At 43.1% G+C, this 23,653-nt stretch overlaps 1 protein-coding gene across 1 annotated transcript in view; it reads left to right on the forward strand.

The window, feature by feature from the left end:
- lrpprc (leucine-rich pentatricopeptide repeat containing) overlaps positions 1-23,653 on the forward strand; it is a 54,163-nt gene that overhangs the window by 14,807 nt on the left and 15,703 nt on the right. The window contains exons 17-28 of the mRNA XM_070915877.1: positions 676-782; positions 1,737-1,814; positions 1,994-2,024; positions 2,279-2,418; positions 2,521-2,651; positions 2,920-3,005; positions 7,783-7,990; positions 13,204-13,328; positions 15,325-15,431; positions 20,825-20,893; positions 21,009-21,099; positions 21,822-21,964. Of these exons, the coding sequence (XP_070771978.1) occupies positions 676-782; positions 1,737-1,814; positions 1,994-2,024; positions 2,279-2,418; positions 2,521-2,651; positions 2,920-3,005; positions 7,783-7,990; positions 13,204-13,328; positions 15,325-15,431; positions 20,825-20,893; positions 21,009-21,099; positions 21,822-21,964 (1,316 nt within the window). The remainder of the gene's footprint in view (positions 1-675; positions 783-1,736; positions 1,815-1,993; positions 2,025-2,278; positions 2,419-2,520; positions 2,652-2,919; positions 3,006-7,782; positions 7,991-13,203; positions 13,329-15,324; positions 15,432-20,824; positions 20,894-21,008; positions 21,100-21,821; positions 21,965-23,653) is intronic.

The raw sequence follows: 23,653 nt of genomic DNA on the forward strand, positions 1-23,653 counted from the left end.
TGACCGGCCCACTTCTCGTCATGAAGCCTGCGTGTGTCTATGTCCAGGTGTGTGTGTCGGTGTGTGAGTGAAAGAGCTGCTCTCTCCGTCGGAGGAAATAGAGCCTGGCTGCTGACACAGCGCTGAGTAGTTAAAAGTGTATATATATATATATGTGTGTGTGTGTGTGTGTGTCACCACTGAGCAGTGTCTCTGGTCTGGCAGCGCGTGTGTGTGTGTGTGTGTGTGGAGCCTTAATGTCGCTCCGTGTCAGTGTGTGTGTCACGGAGAGTCCCCAGCTTTGGAACTGGTGTGTGTGCTGGTGGGAGCGATGGAGACTGTTATCCATGTCACATCCCATTAGACGACATCTGCGCGCGTACGCGTGTGTTTATATATATATATATATATATGTGTGTGTGTGTGTGAGAGAGTTGACGTAGGGGGGGAAGCTGTCACTGCCAGCCACTGCACATTCACTCACACTCCAGCCCAAAAGCAGCCTCTGTCAGCAGAAAAGAAACACAAACACTCTCTGCAGAGGTTACAAAAAAAATAGTATAAATGCACAAATGGATGCAGTGACTGACACGGTGGCAAATGAAATGTATTCCCAAGACAACTGCTCACTGTGTGTGTGTGTGTGTGTGTGTGTGTGTGTGTGTGTATGTGTGTGTGTGTTTCCATCCTATCCAGAAGCGGCATCCTTCTTCTTGTACAATCTGATCGACAGCATGTCAGAGAAGGAGGTGCAGGCACAGGAAGACAAACTGAGGAAATACTTCAATCAGCTAGAGACTCAGGTACACACACACACACACTGCTGAAGTTACAGAAAACAAACACACACTCTACACTAATACACTGTATATCCAGTTCATTCATAACCTTCACGCTTTAAAGGAGTTTACACACTCTGATCTGAGATGATTTGCTGTGTGTAGTCAGACTCGGATTATTCATGATATACACACACACACTACAGGATACATGACCGCCTCCTCCCTGTGCTCCATTTCTGTAGAGTGAAGCTTTGAGTCGGGGTGTCCAGACATGTTGTAGAAGATTAAATCATGTTTTACGCATTTTGGTGAAAGGTTACGACTTAACTGGCGTTAGTTTGGCATTCAGTAAAAACGGTTACCTGGTCCAACCTTTTTGTAGTCCCAAAATAATCTAAGACGTAAAGAGCAGTAATTCAGCAGGACTAAGAGTTTATAGATGCTCAGAAGCCATCAGTTATCAATAAGCACTCAATCAACTTTTATCCTTGAGAGACTGATCAGTCCTTTATTAACAGTAATCAGTATTGGCTGTTGGAGTACAGTGTGTATTCACCAGAAAGCAGAACATAATCATATTTCAGTTTACAAGCTGTTCACCAGGAGACACAATAGATGTCACCTAAACGTTTTACTTTCTGAATGAAATGTACCTCCTGGTAAATGTTGTATTTCCAACAGCACCTAAATGCAACTTTCCAAATCAATATTTCCCCACAAATTCAAACTCAAGCTCTGTGACAGCGTTTAAACAAAACCACGGCCGAATTAAATTATTTTTAACCCAGTTAATGTTATGAAAGGCTTAATTTGTTTCCTTCTTTGTGCTCATTCTGTTCAGCCACTGCTCAAACTTAGCTCTCAACCTTTGACCTTTTTAACACACAAAGTTCAACAGGTTCAGCTCCTGTTGTGCCGAGAGCCGATCGTTGCTTTGATGATGTTGATTATTTTCTTCTTCTCGTTTCTCTGCAGAACATAACCATTTCAGGAAACATATACAGAGGCATCAGGAACCTCCTGGATTCCTACCAGGTCTCAGTGCTCATCAAGGTACAGAACCTCAGAGAACTTTCGGATTATTGAGAGTCACCTGAGAAAAGAGTCAGTAAACAGCCAGACGCACAAAATGACCAGATTAAGGATGTATTTGTACTACTTATGTTTTCTGTATGTACTGTTGTTGATGTAGATGTTAACTCTAACTGTGTGTGTGTGTGTGTGTGTGTCAGGATGTGATTGCTTTGGTGGACCCCAAAGACAGAGGTTCCAATGGCCAATATGTGTCAGCCGCTCCCCGTGTCACTGTAAGTAGTGAGTGTGAAAAATGCCTATGTATTCATGTTGGGGAAGTATTTACTGCTTTATTATATTTACATTTATCTATATTTATTAATAGAGCACCACAATTTGCCTCATTTCCTTTAATGTCATCTTCTAAGAATCTGTTTTTCATCAGTGGGTAATTTAAACTTAAAACAGAACTTGTGTATGCATGTATTTGGTCATGTACATGTGTTTAACATCTCTTTGTCTCCATCAGGGAATTGAGGCTAAGTTGGTGGCACTTGAGAATACATTGGCCGAACTGAAAGCAGAGAACAAACCATTAAGCAATGTTCTCAAACAAACCATCCAGACTCTCTGTGCGGAGGAGGTAGGATTTGTTTGAATAACTCACAAAATCACTTCTTTTTCTTGAAAGTAGTTGCTTTGTCTGTGTGTGTTTAGTCCTCAGAGAGTTGTGTTGTCTGATCAGAACCTGCAGCGCGCCCTTGAGCTGAAGCAGCTGCACGAGGAGGAGATGACAGTCGGCAGCTACGCCACCCTCATCAACCTGTGCTGTCGCCAAGACAATGTGGAGGAGGCGCTCAGCCTCAAGAGGGAAATGTAAGTGGAGCAGGATACACACACAAATACTGTACACACACATAAGGCAGCGCTGCGACCAGTAGTAGGCCATTAAAGTTTAACTTGAGTGGTATTAGGGGAGACATTAATGCAGGGTCCAGCCGCTCTGTTGACTGGCTGAAACACAGGAAACTCTCCCCTCTTCCTCCCTTGTTTCCTTCTTTTCACTCACCACCTGGTTCCAGCATTACAGCATACTGTAAGTGGAATACATTAATTGAGTCTGTCTCTCTCTCTCTGTCTTTAGGAGTCGTAAGGACTCATCAGTAGCGCTGGATGCCAGTAAATACATCGCACTGGTCAAGACCCTCTCCACAAACAGCAGAGTAGAGGGTAAGTTCTTCTGAGGCTGCAACTAATCATTATTTTCATCATTGTTTTGGCTGCCATTTTTTCGGTAGTCATTCAGCCTTTTAAGTGTCAGGTGAAAAGTAAAAAATGCACACCACAACTTCTCAGAGCCAAGGTAACTTCTACAAACTGCTTGTTTTGTCCGACCGGCTGTCCAAAACCAAAAGACATTCAATAGCATTTCTTAATTTTGTGTCGATTTACTAATTAATTGACTAATCCCAGCAGTGCTTAGTTCCTCACTGCTTTTTCTCTGACAGTAAGCCGGATCAAAGTAGATCAGGCTTGAACTTAAAAACGCCTACAGATGTGAGTGTGTGTGTGTGTGTGTGTGTCACCAACTCTGTCACAATCTGTCTTTCTCCCTCCCTCAAACCACATTAGCCGGCCATTTTCAGAATGCTACGGTGGGTTTCCTTCAGCCCATCGAAGACCCAATTACCATCAGTTTTGCCACTCTGCTTTTTGCACACAATGACAGGCAAAATGTTTCCCTTGTCTGTCCTCGCCTCCTCTCTCCTCCCCTGCGTTCTCTCTCTCTGTCTTTGTCTCTGTCTCTCTATCTGACCCTCTCTCCCCCGCTCTGTCTCAAAGCGTGTCATTCTCCCCCCCCCCCCCCCCCCACACACACACACACACACACACACACTTGCGTCAGTGAGAAATGAGAGGGGGGGAAAATTACAGGACTGTGTGTATTTTTCCAGAATTATTGAAATCCGCCTTGATGCTAATGGCAGATCATGTCCGCCGAAGTGCTTGAGCATTTCACACACACACACACACACACGCAAATTTGCATGTGAATTCAAGCAAAATGCATTTGGTGGGCACAACGGTTGGTGTGTCCGTCTGTGTGTGTGTTGGGGTGTGTATAGGCAGCGCTAACGCATTTGCCATTAGCCAGAGTGTGCATATGGAGGGGACGCTTGTCAGCCACATTAGCACACATGGCTAACCTTGATGTTAGCCTGTCCCCACCCAGACGCTGGTCCGCCTGGCTCCCAGCACACACCAGGCCCAGCTGAAGATCATGTCTCCTGGCATCTTGCTTTATTTCTCACCCTCTCTAATGGCTTTGTTGTTTTTGCCCTTGGTTCAAAGCCTTCCATCCCACCTCGCCAGGCAACTTTTTACCTCACTTCATCCTTTTTGAGTTCCACCATTCCTCTTTTACAATTCTTTATAATTACTTCCTCCTCTTCTCACCAATTAATTTACGTCTGCTGCTCATTCCTCATCTTCATCACGGTCCTTTAAGCTTCACATCTGTCCATCTGTCTAGCTGTGCATCTCTTTATTTGTGTGTTATTGTTTTTCTGGAAGATTAGGGTGCAAAGACAATATAACACTGTTATCCAGTAATTTTCACAAATATATTGAACTTGTATTACATTCCCTGTTAGCCGTACATGTAAAACATCGACATAAATGTAAATACATATCTATACAGTAAATCCATTTACACACACACAACTTTAACACACACAAACCATATGCATCGAAATTTTCTATTAAATTTACACAATGTAAACTATATTGCAGATACAGGTTTAGGTCAATGAGTGTTCATCTGTGTAGGAATTCAGTATTTGTTTCTGCTGCAGACACCAGTTCCAAGTGCTAAACTTAACATGCTGGTTATTATTACTTTTTAATTGAACACCGTAATCTCACACACTTACAAGTCAGTGGAAAACATATCATGTAAAATTCTTGAAAACACACACAATAAAAGCTCCTAAAATGTGTTCGTTTGACCTTGCTTTGCCTTTTTAAAAGTTTTACAACTTAGGTAAGCTTGCTTGTATGTCCCATACCAGAATGAGTGCATCCTTTTTAATCTGTTGATCCTGTGACCCAGTGAACCTGCCATACCTATCAACATATGCTTCAGGACCCTGAATACCCCCTTGACTCCTTCTACCTTCACTTCTCTCCCTCTCTTTTTTTTAAATACACCTCTCTTTTATCACCAAGTGTTTCTTTGACCTGCCCTTGCCCCTCTGCCTCCATCTGTCCATCCTCCCACTTTGGTAAACACAACTTGTTCTGGCTTTAGGTGGTCCTGGACTCGTCTTTGATGCTCTCTGTGTGTGTGTGTGTGTGTGTGTGGTGTGTGTGTGTGTGTGTGTGTGTGTGTGTGTGTGTGTGTGTGTGTGTGTGTGTGTGTGTGTGTGTGTGTGTGTGTGTGTGTGTGTGTGTGTGTGTGTGTGTGTGTGTGTGTGTGTGTGTGTGTGTGTGTGTGTTTTGGGAAAGAGACATCACCAGCAGTCAAGTCAGGGTACATTAGATGAACCATTGGGCTGTGTGATGTTTGTTTACCTGGCCTGTCTGCCTCCCCATCTTTCGATGTGTGTGTGTGGTCTGGCTCGCTTTGCTGGCCACGATGCTCGGCTGAGCTGATGGATATGCATACTGGCTAAACGGATGGATACAGGGAGAGACGGAGGGGGAATGAGGAGGGTGGGAGGGTGTTTGGACGGTGGACGAAGGGATGTTAGCTAGTGTAGCTCCATTTGGGCAGATCAACTCCAAGCCATTGGTCTCAGTGATTAGCGGGTCTGTCAGAGAGTGATGGTGAGAGGTATGGATAGAAGGAGGGAGGGAGGGAGACATGGAGAGAGACGCAGAGAGTCGAGAGCGAGAATAAGTTACAACTGAAGTGATAAACAGTACAGACTTGACAACAGGTCAGGCCATTAAAGGGCAATTGTTTAATGTTGATACCACTTTCTCTGGTCAGATAGTTTTTTCCCGGTAACCTTTGTTCAAGCATTTTAGTGTGTCTGTGTTAGAAGTTGATCATGCTTTGCATCCCCGCTGGGTGCAAAATGCTGTCCACTTAGCCTGGAATGCTAATACAATGCTCAATTAAAGATGTTCTTAATCTTAATTGTTTAGTTTTCAGTTAGTTTTTTGTTGAATAATCAATTAAAATCCATCATAGTAGTAGTAAAGTTCGTACAAAGTCTTGACAGTTATGTTTTCAAGGGGAGGAATATGCCTGAATATACTCCTTGAAAAATGCTGGATTTTGAAGCATTAGATAATCATGATCAAAACATACAATCAAAGTTGATATGAACAGCTGGTACAATAAACATATACATTATATATGTTGATTGCTGTGGGTATAAAGGAATTATGTAAACTTTATTCTTCGCAATTGCATTTATAGTAACAATTTCGATGTTATGATAAAGGCCTTGAAAGTGCTTGAATTTAACTCTTAAATCTGTATCAGCCCTGAAAAGGGAAGTAGGGGCTCCTGGCTTTCAGTGTTCACTGTTCTGATGTTGGAGTCTTTTACGATCCAGAAAATGCAAATGGTGATAAAAGTATGACACATCATCACAATAGAAGCCAGTAACTTCAAGGTTTGCCCTTTTCCATTCTTCCTCACTCACTCTTAGCGTCCAAACTTTGACAAGCTTCCCCCCCATCTCATTGTCCACCCTTTAACCCCCCTTCCCTGTTTAGCAGTGTCTCCTCCACTGCCAGCCACCCCTACTCCACCCTTCCTTCCTCTATTTTCCACCGTCCGATTAAATCTGTGACAGCCTTTGGTTGCCATCGCCATAACAACTGGCACAGAGAGGTGGAGAGATGGAGAGATGGACTGAAATTAGATTGCCAAAGCACTCAACAGTGGCCCTGTCCCTCAGCCCACAAGTGTGTGTGTGAATGTGTGTTCCCTGTAGAGAGCAACACTCCTGTTTGAGGGGTTTTGTTATATTACCAGCTATGAAGGTGTATCATTAGACCCACATTTGTTCACTTTAGCTTTATTTGCTTTCGTCGTTTGTCTCTGTGTTTGCAACGATGTAAGGAGCAAGGATTTTTGTTGAGTGAATTGTAAACAAGGTGCCAATACTGCCCTGCAGTTGGAGCAATGGCTTGATACACATTATTCAAATATATTCTGTGTCTCTGCATCTCTCCATCTCCTCCCTTCCTCTTGGTCATGCTGTATAGATTAGTGTCTGTGGTGGAGAGCGGCTGTATCGCTGTCAGCCCATTAGCAGCTGTCTAAATAGACAGTAAACGCATCTTAATTACCTTAGCCTGATACACCACATATATACACACACCCACTCCCTTTTCACCATTTAGCCCCTAGTGTTGGCCAGATGGGCGCATGGCCCAGTAAAAAGCCCTCCATTATCGGCTGGACTTGACCAAACTGATCCACCCCTCAGCCCGCTTACCGGGGTCTCACTGGGGCCACGACGGGCCCTTGTTGCCACATACCTATAATTTAGCCCCCCAAGTGCTTTCTACATGGCCACGGCAAAAAGCCGGCCTCCATTGTAGGGGTCCGGTAATTGTAGTCTCGTTTAGAAAACCGCAAGTAGCAATTAGCGCAGAGTTGGCATTATACGGGGTTGGATTTTCATCCCTGCTGGGTGCAAAATGCTGTTTTAATATGGGTTTGTTTTCCCCACATAGAATTAGCTAAAGGGGCCTTTTATCATATTCACACACCCTACTCTTCTCCCAGCCAAGCTCTGCCCACCTCTCGCTTTCTCTCTCCTCATCACTCTGCATTATCTCTCTTTCTCCTTGTCTTTTGTTCTTTTTTCATTCGTCTTTTCGTCTTTACCTCTAAATCACTCTCACCATCACTTCATCTTTTGATTGATTTGAGTCTCACACCCTCACATCCCACACGTTGAGAGTTGTAGAAGCGTGTAGGTTATCAATTTGAACATTTCTTCACATGAACAATATTTGTCTCTCTTTCCCTCCGTCACAGAGGCGGTGGACATCCTGAAGGAGATGAAAGAGAAGGAGGTGGTGATGAACGACGGTCACATCACCATGCTCTTTCACACACTCAACACCGTGGTGGCCAAGGGCGGCGCCCCCACCATCCGACGGCTGCAGGACACCATCTTCACCCTCGGACTGGCCAAGCCCACCGCCAATCTCTGCTCACCCCTGATTACTGCCTACCTGGACAGGTAAAATTAACTCTGACTGTGTTACAAATCAAGTACACACACACACACACACACACACACACACACACACACACACACACAGATTTAATGTTAAAAACATTAATTTATGTTATGGTATGTTTTATTTCTATGGCTGAAGCTCTCCAATAACCAGCCAACCAGCTCACTTTTGTAGTCAGATTTGTGACTTTATCTGCCAAATCCAGTTGCCAGGTGTGTGTATGAATGTGTGTCTCAATGAGTCACTCATCCCTCCCTATGATCATAGCTGAGGTTACATTCTGGGTCAGCGATTCAGACAGAGAGAGGATGTGGAAATTGCTCATTTATGTGTGTGTGTGTGTGTGTGTGTGCGCAGTGTTAGAGCCAGGTTTTGTTTGTTTGGGGATTCGCCAGCTGCAACCTCTCCCATGAGCCCCCACCCCTGATCTCCTGATACACCCACTGCTATACTCCAAGGTGTAAGTGGGTATGTGTGGCGAGAGATGGCCATCGATGCTTCTACCCATAATGCAAATATGCAAATGAGCGTTACTAAACACTATGCTGTGGGGTCACTGGTATTGCCCCACCCCTCAACTCTATTCAGCATTTGTGTGTTATTCAGTGTATGTGTGTGTGTCCTATTTGTCAGAGCAGCTTTTAAGTAGATCAACTCATTAGCATGTTAATTATGTACAGAGCACTAATTGCTGGATTTACCACAGCCACGCAGTGCGCCGTTAGGGGGCCTGCCACTACACACACACACACACACACACACACAGACACACACACACAGCCTGCACATGCCTCTAGTGTACATGCTGCAGTAGAGGTAAACCTTTGCACATGAAGCTCGCACAGACGCCCACACACACTGGTGCTCCCCCGCCGCTGTTTGTTTTGCTGTAAGTCTGGTCTCTGGCACAAACAGAGTTTCCAGGTTCACTTGTTAATCACTGCCTCTGTGAGATTAGCAGGCTAATTTACTCCTGGGTCATCAACAGCAGCCAAAACACACACACACACCAGCTTACCGCAGCCCCGTTCACAGATCAAGTGCCAGTTGTACTTCCTCCAAATGATACTGCAGTGAACACACACTAATGAAGTGAACTAGCTAGCTGCTAATATTCGACCATCATTTTAGTTAGCTGGTTGTCAAGGCTTGGAAATAGTCAACAGGTTCAGGGAAGACCCTGATGTGCAGATAGAATTTGTTTGACCAAGTGGTCCTCTTTAGTGTTTAGCTTCTTAAAACAATAAATAGCAGCAACATATTTATTTAAGTTCTCCTTATTTTCCCCTCTCTTTTCCAACTTTAATTTTAGCAGGAGTGAGATAATAACTGAATCGGTCATCTCGACTCTAAAACGTCTGTTTCAGGCACTGAATAGCCTTGAAAATGATTCGATGAATAACAACAGGTTAATAAAGAAAGTCTAGTGTTGTAACTGCAGCTTTGTCTCATGATCATGACATTATAGACATGACAATACTCTTGAGTTTCATCAAGAAACCCTTAGTGTTAAAATTCTATAAATTTGTCTCCCGTGAAGATGCAGTTGAAATGTTTATGGAATGAAAAGTGGATTGAACGTGTATTTCCAGCAGTGGTTCAGCCAAGCCCCAGGGAAGGTTTGAATACCACAACACTTGACTTTTGCGCTCCCGTTGAATCCTTCTCCTTGCTCTCTTCTCCTCTTTTTATCTTTTATCTTCTGTTCGACTCTCCACCTCTTCATTCCGCCAGTCAGCGGACAAACAGACAGTCGGGAGGAGGAGGAGGGACGGAGGGAAGCGTTAAAAGAGGACAAAGCAGGCATCACTCCCGCCTGCACCCGTCTCATCGCTGCGTCAGCGCTAATGACTTAATGAACACTTCTCCGGCAGATTAGCCCTTGACAGCCCATCATATGCGCCGCCCCGTTAGCCTTAATGCCCGTCCGCTCAGTGTTGTGTGTGCTAACCTGCTACTACGCTAGCTGGCAGGTTGCTCAGATTGCCACATCCTTATGGAAGTGATTAGCGACAGGAAATGCTAATGAGTCCAACTAAATGAAGAGCTGGCAGGACATGTATGATAAGATGGCGTTAGACAAGAAGGGGGGTTAAGAGAGCTGACAGGAGATGAGTGGCGGGGAGGATAAATACCTCATTCACTTCCACTCTTTTCTACTGTCTTGTATTGTGTGTACGTAGAGTTTAAGTGAGGCCTAAAACAAGAGGAGAGCATCGCATTGCTTATAAGCACAGTTGAAAAGAAAAGGAGGTTAAAAGAAGAAGGGAAATCAGCCAGAGGTGAAACATAGAATTAAATGATGTGAAGACGGTCAGAAGATAGATGAAAAAGCAGGAGAGAGAGATGTTGAAAGACGCATGATCGTTACCTCCAGCTCAACACAGCGCCATTAACTATTCAGCTTATGGTTTTAATGCTACACTAATCAATATTGTTTCTATCAACAATGACTATGTGTATTGTCAAAGGCGTACGCTCATAATGAGAAACCCACTGATAATTATCACATGCATTTTTAGCCTCTTTTAGCTCATTGTTTTGATTTTCCGGCCCGCAAACTCTGCTCTCATCAACCTTGCCTCCTGCTGCAGGCAGTGACTAATTTCAGCTGAAAAGCTCTAATAAACCCACTGTACACTACCTGTCAGGCTCCAAACGGCAAAACGGCTGGTGAACATAGTGGAGCAGCTACAGAGCCAGATATTTCCCTCAGGAGTTGGTGGAGCCCAAAACAAAACTAGTAAAAACTTGAGTAAATATTGGACTTAAATTTGTCATCTGGACAAAAACATAACTGCTAGATGTGTAAATACTGTAGGTAACTGTTAGCTAACGCTTCTGCCACATCAACATTATGAGGTGATGACATGTTTTCAGCTTGTTTAAATGCCCCTGAGTTGCCAAAATAATCAATAAATGCAACTTTAAGACCTTTTACACACACACACACACACACAGTCATGATGGAGGTTTTCACCTACATGGCTTCATCATGTGAGCATTCACCTGTGTGAGTATTGGCGTAAACATTAGTAAGTGCCGTTCTTCAACACATGTAACGGTGGGCTAGTGATGTCATGATCGCGGTCTCATTTGCGTTTCGAGACACAGACACCTCGTCCCCCCCATGCAAGGACAGTGGCTTGATAACAGGCCTGCCGATCTCCTCCGAACAAAAGAGGGGGACGGAGAGGGAGAAAAAAGGAGGGGGGGGATGAGGCAAAATGAGCTTCCTTGTCTAATCCTTCAGGTTTCCACTGAGCAAAGCGCTCTTTTTTTTTTCAGGGCTTAATTGGCTGGAAAGTGGCTGACATGCAAAGTTGAGGACATTAACAGGGCTGTGCGCCGCAGTAAATGGCAACGCAAAGTGACAGTTAAATTGTACCTAGGGGAAATTATCCATCTTTCGACATCCTTAGCTCTTTTTTGGGGTGGATCAGTGGGCGGAGAGAGGGGGAGAGGGGAGGAAGGCAGAGGGGGTGTAATTGCAACGCCAGGCCCTTTTTTTTATTTTTTTTTGCCAAGAGTGATGGGATGTGTTTTTTGTTTTTTTAAGATGTCTCATTAGGAAGAAGGGATTATAAGTAGCTGTGGAGGAGCCTGATGGAGGAATGAATGAGGTGGACAGATAGAAGGGATGAAACAAATGTGGAGTTTTGAAACATCCACCAACATGACTCGGCTACAGTGTGTAGAAATGGCTCCAGTGTAAAAAGCCACGTGCAGCCCACCACAACAGTTAACGTAATTGTGCATATAAGCCACATTACGTTAATTACAAACAGTTTTCTGCACTTTGTTTCTCGTCCTTGTCTCATTTTTGGAGTAAATTGCGTGCCCGTGACACCCCCTCCCCCCCTCGGTCTCATTCTATCTCCACACTCTTTCTCTCATTTTCAAAAATCTCTTAGTCTCTCCTCTGTGTTGTTCAATCAGACTGTTGTGCGGTTGAACAGCCTCTTGACTGGCGCTGCTGAATAATGTTGTCCCTCTTCATTTCAATTAGCGGACCTCTTTACCTTCCAACCCTAATCACTCCATTCCTCCTCCCTCCATTGCTCTCTTCTGCTCCTGCCTCACAAGCCGAACTCAAGGTCATACCATTTCCTGTTTTTTTTTGTTTTTGTTTAACCCAAGTTTTGGTCTATTTGGCCATATTTCTCTTATCCACTTGTCTAATTGATTGGAGGAGAACACACTTCAGAAATTATACCTGTTCGCTCTCAATTCGCTGTCTATCTCATGCTCTGTCCGTCCGTCTTTTTCTCACTCACTTACTCTGGTCCCCTACCTCCCCCATGGGTGCCCTATCTGCTTTGACCTCTGTGTGATTGACATGGTAATTACCCAATCAACAGATTGATGGCAGCGCTGTCACAATAGAGGGGATTGAAGTGGTCTCTCTCCCTCCCCCTTCTCTCAGCATCTCGTTCTCTTGCTTCCTTTCCCTATCTCTGCCTCTCTACTTCTCTCGTTATCACTCCATCAGGCGCACTCATCCTCCCTCTACGCGCTCTTTTGTTTGTTCGTCCGCTCGGGAGGAACAGGAGGATAGATTGAGCAAGAAAAGGGATGACATGAGACGAAGGGAGCGAGCTAGTGGTAGGGGGGGTCTCTAATGTTGTTGCCATATTTCTGCTAAATTGCCCAGCTGGGGGGCGAGGTCATCAGAGGGGAGTGAGAGCTGACAGCATGAAATCAAAAGGAAGATTGTGAGGAGGAAAAGAGAAGGAAGGGGGAAAGGAGGAGAGAGAGGATCAGGAGGAAAGGGAAATGAGAGGAAGAGGAAATGAGGGGAGGTTAAAGGGGCTTGAGGATGACAAAAGAGGAGAAAGAGCGAGAGGAGCTGAGCGGAGAGGGTAAAGATCAGCAAAGTCCTTTTGTCTGTTGCATTGCTTCCCCTCTAAAAGCCTGTCCAGAGAGACATTAGGCCCGCACAGACAGGTGTGTGAGAGTGTGCCTGATTGTGTGAAAATGATGTATTGGGGCCAAAAGGCTTCATCACCTACAGTTGTGCTGTCATGAATTCAAAAGCCTGTATTGTTGCGGTCGGTCATAGTGCTCAAATAGGAGGTCACAAGCTTAACACCCCATGATACACTCTCTATTCTCTACTGACACAATCCTGTACATGACTGATTGGACAGACCTGACATCTAACTCGCTCTCTGCTCTCTCTCCGTGTGTGTGTGTTGTCACATGTCTGCAGTAAGGACCTGTCTGGAGCTCTAGAAGCAGTACTGGAGTGTCAGAAGCGCTACGGTCACCTGCCTCGCATCCACGACATCATTGTTGGCCTGGTGGAGAAAGGAGACACTGAACTGCTGCAGAAAGGTTACACATTTGTCTATCTATCCCGCTATCAGTCATCTTTATCTGATCCATCTATCTGGTGCTAAAACAATTATTAAATCAACAGGACATTTTTGATGATTAACTTCAGTAGTTTATCACACAAAGAAAAACAGCTTTTCAAATGTGAAGATTCTCAGATTTACAACTATACTATGCGATACATTAACAGATGATGAAAATGATAATTTGTTGATACTCTTCGTCCACCATTTTGGTTTCATAAACAGTATTTTATGCCTGTCATTAGAAAGTTGAAAGTAGAAAGATGACAGGAAATTATAGGACCAAGAGGGAATGACATGCAACAAAGGTCTCCGGTCCAAATGGCAGCATTTGTGTCATTAAAGTTCACAGTAGCAGAACACAGTACACTGTCACTGCTGCTCAGAGCTATATTCTTTTTTTTCCACTCCAGCTCAGCTTGATACAACTTTCTGTTTTTCCAGGTTGACTCTAACTGTCTATTATTCATTTGTGTCTGTGTGTGGTAATCCAAAGTGCCTGTGCAGTGTTTGCATTAAACGTGTGCGTAAGAGGCGCCAACAATTCAAAGAGCGTGTGAGAGGACCCAAGAGTGAGAAAGGTTTAGACCAGGGTCGAGGTGAAGCACGTCAGCCGATCACGTTTTGAACAGTTTCCCTGTATGTCGACAGCAGCGCGGTGAAAAGGTCAAGTTCAATGTGCCGCAGGGGCAAGTGGCTCTGGAGTGCGTAAAGGTTGAAACGGTGCAGTGGAGCACCTCTCCACCTCCCTCCCTCCCCTTTCACCCACTCCCTTTTCCACCCTTCCCTCCCACCCTCGACTCTGACCCTGCCAAAAGGTGACAGACCCTCAGAGTCGTTCGCTGCACCCTCAAACAACAAAATGACTTTTACAACGATTGTCTGACAGAGGCCAACATGTAAACCGGTGCCAGCTACGCAGTGGATCTAAATAACAATGATTCTGTCTCCCACTCACTCACATGAAGCAGTAGAGAGGGATGACTTATGACATAAACCTTGAGTCACACTCGACCTGAGGGCATTGTGAGTACATGTTGAGTGCCGCAGCCTGCTGCACCACGGCTTCTCCTATGTATCCATGCTATTGCAGTGCATGGATAGTCAGAAAATACACCACCTGAAATCAAAGCAGAAATGTACTGGAACCATCACACGTGCAGACTTCCAACAGACTGACCTTCAGAGGTCCAAAACACACTAAAAGCGACTCACATGTCTGACCTTGGTTTGTGTTCAAGCATCAACAGAAAAATAAAATGCAGGGTTTTTGTGAGGTTCTGGCAACCATAGAAACAACTGAACAAGAAAAGGTCATCATACATGCTTTTTCTGTCATGGAAAAGTCTACAGGAACCTGTGATATGGAAGAGGAAAAGCAAATGAACCAATGGTCTTCCACCAAAGCCTCAAATTAGGATTTGCACGAAGAAAATGCTACTTAAACTTAGTCCAACTCGTTTGAAACTTGCCTGTAAACTTGTGTATATTAGATGTAGACCATGAATGAACTACTTAATGATTTAAGCTCAAAAAGCAAAATCACACCACATTGTTCTTTCTGTTGACTTCAGATGACATTAAGTAAAGGGAGAGGGATTATTTTTTCTTCCTCTGCTTCGCTGAATATGCAGGTCCATTTGGATAACTGAAAGTTTGCATTTTGTCCGTGTGTGTGTGTGTGTGTGTGTGTGTGTGTGTGTGTGTGTGTGTTTATGGTACCTGAAGCTGCTGGACAGAGATAGTACATAATGCTGCGCAGAGCACTTTAGCAAGTTACCACGAGAGCTTAGGCTTTCATTCGGGACTGGTGTGTTTGTTTGAGAGCAGACTTGATATGGCTGCTTTGTGCCTGGGACATTGTGCCAAATAATTGAATCGGAGGGGAAAAAGATGAAGATGATGGCTGTTCACCTTGTAGGCATTTTTATTCATGACCTTTCTCTGCTCTGTCTGTCTTTCTTTCTCTTCAGCCATGGACTTTGTGAGTCAGGAACGAGGAGAGATGACCATGCTGTATGATCTGTTCTTTGCATTCCTGCAGACAGGCCGCTACCGTGAGGCTCGTAAGATCATTGAGGTAAATGCACACACACACACACACACACACACACACACACACACAGAGTCATCTCATGCTGCTTCTTCCTGCAGTGACACCAAAAGCTTGGTCAGATTTTGATCAGGTCTTTTCTATAATAATGTAACCATATTGAGATGTTTCCATTAATAGCCTACCTTAATTTAAATTGTTTCTTATGGATATCAAAACAAGTTCAGATGATTTTGGTGGAGTTAATTTTATTAATAAAATAAAAGGATGACTGAACAGAAATAATAATTTCCAGCGTAAATGGTAAGCAATAAAAGGGCGTGATTTCACACACATGAATGGAAGAGTGGTATTTGTTTTTTCTTCCTGGTATGGCCACATTCATCCTGCACTGAACCAAAATCTCCTTAAATCACACCAAAGACGTACCTTTTTTAATTTTCTGACCCCAAGGTTAGAGCAGAGCATGACATAAGAGCTTTCACGTGTTCTGCCTTCGCTTCATGGTACTGGCTATGAAACAGCTAAAGTGAATTGATCTTGAATCTGTGGTTTGTTGTTTGACTGCAACCTGCTGCATCAATAGAAAATTAGATTCTCATTCTTAGAGGATGAAAAATGGTTAAATAAAAGTCAGGATGAGCCTCAGAGGACATGCAGGATGTAATTGCCAAACTCTTTTTGTTCTTGTAGCTCATCTGACCTGAATATTTTATGAATATTTATATCTTTGTCATCTTAAGTCCTGCTATAAGCCCTGTAGATTAGTGTGAGAAAAAGCGAGAGAGGCAAAGCGGGCAGATGAGAAGCGATTTTCACATGGATAAAACGGACAGGCAGGCAGGCAGGACAGAGAGATTGATGAATAAATGAATAGAGGGATCAGCCTGACATCAGAGGAAGGGAAACAAGACCATTATGTTGTCTGATCAGGATGAGAACAAAAGTGAAGAAAAAAAAAACATAACTCTCTCTGCTGTCTCTCGTGTCCTGGTGTGCACTAAAAGAGGGATTTGTCCCTCTTGAGGATTTCCAAACCCTCTTAAATATTATCGACATGTTGTTATTGTGGCTCTCATTCCCCTTCTGCTAGATTGTGTGGCATGTTATCCTACTTAACAGAAAGTCAGCTACACACCAGTGATGTGTGAGATTGATGATGCCTTGTAAAGGGACTACAGATGTACATGTTGTCGTTGTTGTCGTTGTTGTCAATGGAAGATGTAGATTAGAGTGACAAAAGCTCAGCTGTGTCACCCCCATCTGCTGGGTTTTAGTAGTTAGGTTTTCGTCTGGTTTGTCATAGACGCATAAACCTCCAGATCTTTAAATGATACAATATGGATGGAGCATCTTCAGTTGTCAACAGACCCAGCTTTAATTTCCATTAAAATATGTGCTATTATACATACACAGGGATTCACTGCTGCAACTGGCTTCTTTTGTTTTCATGACCTTGAACCCAGAAAGACGTTCCATTATATGGCTCTAATTGTTTGGTGTGTTAAGTGTCAGAATGTCACATAAAATTTAATGAATTGTTTAGTCTCTAGAATATCATAAACATTTCCAAAGCCCAAGGTGAGATCTCCAAATTGTTTGCTTTGTCCAGCACACAGTCGAACCCTAAAGTATTTCGTTTACAGTGATGTAAAACAGCAGCAAATGTTCACATTCAGGACTGCAGTCAGGATTTTAGAAATTCTGTGGTCATGATTTTAAAGCAGGTTTAACTGATTTTACTGATGTTTTGGCCACTTGGGCGCAGTGGAACAAGCTGTCAAGACAACATTGACATATTATCACTTATATAAAGTTGTTGCAGAGAATGAATTAGAAATCAGTTGCCTATTTACTCATCCAGCAGACGTGGAGCAAGATTAGCATTTATTCAAAACTAAAAAACTACTAATGAATGTGAGTCTGATATTCTCTTTTTTTTAGCTCCATTTTTACCAATTCCTAAGTGAAATGTCTATTCTGAGAAGTGTCTCTAAAGCTGTGTTCACCAGCTATTTGCTAACTTTGTCTGTCTGCTGTTTGGTGCTGAGCAGGTAGCGTACAGTGGGTTCATCAGAGCTTTTCATTATGGTGAAAACAGCTGCCTCTGCGGCTGTAAATCAGGTCGATGAGAGCAGCGAGAATGAACCAAAACAGTAAAGTTGTGGGACGGAAAACCAAAACAATGAGCTGAAAGATGCTAAAAGGCTTCATAGAGCTGAGGAAAACTGCAGTCTGGTGATAGTTCTGTCTAGGTTCACATGTCATCCATTGTTAATGAAATAATATTGATTAATGCAGCTTTAAAGTATATTTAAACTTCCCGAGAGTTGTCAGTTTAGTGGTTTGTCCTCTTTTGCAGTATAGTCAGAAAATAAAGCTAATAATCTCACTAAGATGATATATTTCAAAAGCTGCTGCCGACTTAACCTGCGTGGATGTTGGGAACAAAGTCTGCCAACAGAAAGTTCACTTCTGAACTGTCACTGATTATACTTACATGATATAGTGCTAAGGATATATAATACAATAAAGTCATATCTATCACTCAAATATGCATACACACACACTCAAACACACAAATACTTTTTTCCCCCTCTGAGAGCGTCAAGTAGCGGTCCAGAGTGGTGTCTCTCTTTAGGCTGTGTTTGGTATAATTGGCAGCTGATTAATCACAGCTAATTAAATGTAATGATAGAGAAAGGTGGCCAATTTTGTGCTAAATGGTCAAGGTTAGGTAGAGGATTGTCAGGTGGCCGGGCCTATTATTGCGGCACGTGCGTGTGTGTGATGGTCAAGGTTAGGTAGTATTGCTAAAGAGTGGTGAGCCATTATGTGTTTTTGTGTTAGGGAGAGGGGTTTGGCCGTGTGTGTGTGTGTATGTGTGTGTGGACTAAGTGGCCAGGTGATTAGTGGAATTAGAACATTAGGAATTGAGATGGAGAGGGTTTGTTAAGTGGAGGTGAGACGAGGTCGACTCTGTCTTTTTCTTTTTGTGTACGTAAGGATTTGAAAACTGTAAAGAAGCATCTAAAGGCCACACAAGACTCTTAAAGAGGCAGAGTGATGGACTGTGATACACTCTGTGTGTGTGTCAGAGGATTGTCCTGATATAATCTGACCTGATGACATTTTTCCATTATCTCTTTGTGAAAGTGAGAGTGTGTGTGCTGTTTTTCGTTTGTTTCTACTTTGTATTCTTTTGATCCAGCCGTGCGTGTGTAAGTTATGTGCCTTCTTATTTCAGAGGATTTTGTTTTCTGCCCAGATTAGGGAGATTTGTCCTGACGGGTTCCAAATCCCAAACACATTTGTGTGTGTGTGTGTGTGTGTGTGTGTGTGTGTGTTTGCGAATAGATGTGCGAAGGCTGCTTTGAGCCCGCAAGACTTTACCAAGTAAAGGGAATCGGAGGCAAAAAGATGGAGCACTTGCACTGGGCCTTAGTCTCTAAGAAGATTAGACAGACTGAGAGAGAGAGAGTGAGTGCAACACATTTTAATTTGTCCCTTTGGCTGGTTGGGTAAGAACATAATGCCTTTGCCTGGGCCGGATGGAGGGGATGGAGAGGCAGGGAAAAAGACCAAGCAGGAGCAGGGGAGATTTGGAGGAAGAGGGAGGGGATTGAGAGAAGTGGGGATTGAAAGAGGAAAGGATGACTGCAGTGAGGGATGGTCAGAGAAAGGGATGAAGCCCATCTTTTCTTGACTTTGCCCTCCCTCTCACAGTATGATGGGCTCCCATCAAAGAGGCCAGCGGGGATTGAGCGCTGTTGATCCCCATTCAGATTAACTTCCTGGCAGATCGCTCTGTCTCTCTCTCTTTTTTTTTCTTTTCTCAGCCAGATTACCGCAAAGAGAGGGAGGGCGAGATTTCTCAATCCTAGTCTTATTCAGATTGTATCAAAGCCCCAAGAGACAGATGAAATCCTGATCACTGTTATTCCATGATAATAATCATCTAGTCACTCCACATATCAGGCTAAATCTGAGCCACACGAGCCTGCAGATCAATCTATGTCAGCCCTTATTTGACAACGCACACACTCTGTCTATCTGCATATCACTGTGTCCTAAAATACTGCAAAGCAAAGACTATTTAGGGTTGTACAGACTTCATAGGCAGTAAGATTTAAACTTTTAAACCTATATTCTTATCGTCTTATTTTTCATTTTCATTTTGCATCTTAAGTTAAGAGTGTGTTGAGCAGTGAGAGATCTACAAACTTAAAAATAACCAACAAATAAAAATGTTTGGGAGATACGACACCACAATATTTCCATTATTCATGTAGTCCTGTTTGATTTGTTTGTAGCTCCATCCCAATGTCGCAGTTTTGAGCCTTAAATTAATTAAACTTTTCCTTTTTTTTTCCAGCCGTACTTGTTGTAGTCTCAAGATATGTGTCAGTTTCTCCATGAAGATTTCTTCACACTCAAGAGTTTTAACCTTTTTTGTTATTCTCAGCACAAGCAGTGCCAAGTTCAGTGCAGAACCTCTGACGTCGTCAGTCAACAAAGAATCCACTAAGAATAGAAATGATTAGATGATAAATTGATTGGTGCCTGGACAATAGACAATGATCTTTTTGATAATCAATCATTAATTGTTCAAGCCAAAAAATGCCAAACATTTGCCGGTTCTAGCCTCTGAAATGTATGAATAGGCTGCTTTTCTCTGTTTTTATATAATTTTAAATTGAATATCTTTTGGTTTTGGACTCAAACACAACAAGGAATTTTAAGGCGTCCCCTTCGGCTCTGGGAACTTGTGATGGGCATTTTTACTACTGACATTTTATAAACAATAATCTTTAGTTGCAGCACTACTGTGCAGCTCTGATGCCAAATGCATGTATCAGACTCCTCTGAACACATTTCACTGGATAGCAGTTGTGTTATCTGTGTGGTGATGCACTGCCTTGTGGCTTTTATGCATCTATATGCTGTAAGGTCACTCAAGGCCACACGTGTATTAACTTCACATTCCTCATGCTATGCTCTTTAAGCTGGATGAATTTGTATGGATCAATAGGCATTTACCCTATGGATAATGCATTCATGGTTTTAGGTTTATAGATTTTATCTACATTTCATTGACCCTTTAATAGACATATTGATATGTTGCTTGTAGTGTGATTTAGGTCTGATACCTTAAAATACTCCATGCTGGATTTAAAGGATAATTCTGGTGTATTATAACCATTTCTATCCCTAATACTAACATTGTCTTGTAATAACAATTTGAGATGTGGGAACACAGTCACATTGCTAAAAAGGAAACCGACGGGATGACAAACGCAACACCATCCATACAATGACACCCAGGAGATGTTCAGTGCAGCTACAGTTTATTTATTCTGTTGTTTATCTGCTCTCTGGTTTCTTTCCTTAGAAATTCTCATCTGTTTGTCTTTTTGTAGACCCCCGGGCTGAGGGCACGGCCTGGACGCCTGCATTGGTATGCAGAGAAATGCATTGCTGCCAACCAGGTAACACACAAGCCCACCCACCACACAGACACACAGGCTGAACAAAGCAAAAATAAAGTGAAAACACAAAAAAAAGTCCATCTTAAATTATATATTGATGCCTTTGTTTGTATAGATGGAGTCCTTGGAGCAGATGGTGGACATGACAGCCAAGCTGTTTGAGTGTGACAGAGATGAGATGTACAGTTATATCCTCCGTCTCAGCAGTAAGTGTCTTTCTCTCTTTCATTTTTCTGTTTGTTTGTTCTTTTATTTTATTTCTCACAGTTTGCGACCCCCCCCACTTATCCCCAATTCCCTCTGTTGTCGTGACCTCCCACCTCTGGGTGTGATTCTGAGGCCCTGTGTGAATGCACCCACGACGCATTGAGGACGCATTGAGATCAGATCGCTCAGACCAGAGTATTTTAGCTGTGTGTGCGTGAATGTGTCCTGTGCCACATTGAAGGACTGCCTACTGTCTTCTTGTGTGTGTGTGTGTGTGTGTGTGCGTGCGTGCGTGCGTGCGTGCGTGCGTGCGTGCGTGTGTGTGGTGGAGAATGGGATCAGTCAGAAGTAAGAGCAGAAGACGTGGTGTGATTGCTGCAGTGGAGAGCAGAACAGATAGCAGTTGTGATTGGAGTTTTAAAGCTGATTGTCAACCCATTACCCCCTCTTCCCTGCACGCACACACACACATACCGCTAGTTAGTGTGTTTCCTAAATTACAGCATAGTTGAGGGTCAGTCAGTTGATCAGATTAGTGCATTGATTGCCCTCTCTCAGCATGGAGTGCTTCAGAAATGACTGGTGCAGTCTGAGTGCTGAGCTACGACCAATATGGACCGACTATACAACCGCATGTGTCTGTGTGTCATAGCTTTCATGACAAATTACGTAAGAAAACATCTTTTCTCATCCCTGCTGCTTTGTTTCTTGTTGTTTTCAGAGGAGACAAACAGCTGGCAGAAGGCCGAGGCGGTGTGGACGAAGATGCAGGAGGAGAACGTCATTCCCAGGGAGAGGACCCTGCGTATGCTGGCAGACATCCTGAAGAATAATGGCCAGGAGGTGCCCTTTGAGGTGCCCGAGGTAAAACCCCAGCTTTATAATATGTACATCCCAGTGATGCTCATTCGACAGACCTGATATTCAGAAGAGTAATTGCCAGGAGGTTCCTGAGGGGTGAAAAAAAGCAGAGCAGATAAAGCTGAAAGCAAAGGAGCTCTGGAGGACTCTAAAAGTGCCTGAGGTCAAACATAACACACAACCAGCACTGATGGTTAAACTCAAATCACTGTAGTGCCTGTGCCTACATTTCTATCCTTCGAATGAAATGCGATGGATGTACCCTTGGTTATAACACTGAAATGGTAAGTTGATGGACAGATAATTGCCAGCAATTTTGATAATATTTTAATATTTTCAGTAATTTATCAAGCATAAATGGCAAATATTGTCTGTTTCCAGCTTTTCAAATGTGAGTATTTGCAGTTTTTCTTTGTTTTATGTAATTGGAAATCAAATATATTTTAACTTTTGAGCTTTCATTAAACAAAAAGCAATGTGTAGATGTCAGCTTGGATTATTTTCTTACATTATATAGATTCATTGATTATGAACATAATTGTAAATTTCAGCCCTACCTTGATATTAGAGGCGTCCTTCATAAATAAGCATAAAAGATGCTAAAGCTCATTTTCCATAAAGCCAAATACATTTAGTACTTTATTGAATCCCAATGGGAAATTGCAGTGTTACAGCAGCCAAATGAATGTCGAAACAAAAGCATAACAAAGAGGTATTGTAGATAAGATTTCAGTTATTCATGTTTTTATTATTTTATTTCTTAACTAGAAACTGAAGTGAAACTAAAAACTAGGGCCCTAGTTTTCTCTATATATACAATGATAGTGCCTAGTAATCTTCTGTACAGGGTTAGTGGAGGTTTAGTGTGTACTGTATATTGTCCTGTATTCATTGAATAGAGGAGTATTAAATGTAGCAGACTATGAACTGAAGCTGCACTCCATCATTAAAAATACAATCGTCTCATTCCCCATTATTTTCATACTGCATAGATTAACCAAAGAGCAAGCTGACCCCAACCTCTGATCATAGGAACTAACCCCAAAAAACCTCTGAAGACTCTTATCAACCGCTCTCTCCATACAGCCCCCATCTCCCCCACCCCGCTCCACTTTAAGCCTCTGTTCATTACATGCAGAGGAAACAGGATTGAAGTCCTGATCTGAAGTGTGGTCAATCAGACTGGCTGGCTGGTGAAAGGAATTACAGCTTGATCTGTCTGTAAATCTGTAATGCCAGACTAATTTAGCCAGCAGCTAAATGCCACCATATGGCTGCTGCTGGATTTTTAGTTATATATGTGCATGTGGCCTCGGAGCAAGAGACAAAATGAAGTGGACAGAATTTGAATGTATAAAAAACATTGAATACAATAAAGACAGAGGGGATTTCTGCTTTAAGATAATATAATATTCTGTTGCTCCATTCCTCCTCGCTGCATTTTTTCCTCAGCTTTGCAAGTTGACTGTGCTCCAATAGCCCGAAGCATGATGAGACAGGAAGTGATTGCTGTTGCCTGGAGCGATGAACTTGGTGACCCCTGGGGCTCTTCAGTTGACACCCCCGCTCCGACACACACACTTTTCTTTTGCCCCTGGGGTGCCAGACCTAATTTGCCCCTAGCCAATACAGCTTAACCCCCTCCCCTCACTGCTACACGGGTGAGCGAGCATTAGGGGACCCTGCCCTGTC

Source organism: Enoplosus armatus, chromosome 12, assembly GCF_043641665.1.
Source record: "Enoplosus armatus isolate fEnoArm2 chromosome 12, fEnoArm2.hap1, whole genome shotgun sequence".
Lineage (NCBI taxonomy): Eukaryota > Metazoa > Chordata > Actinopteri > Centrarchiformes > Enoplosidae > Enoplosus > Enoplosus armatus.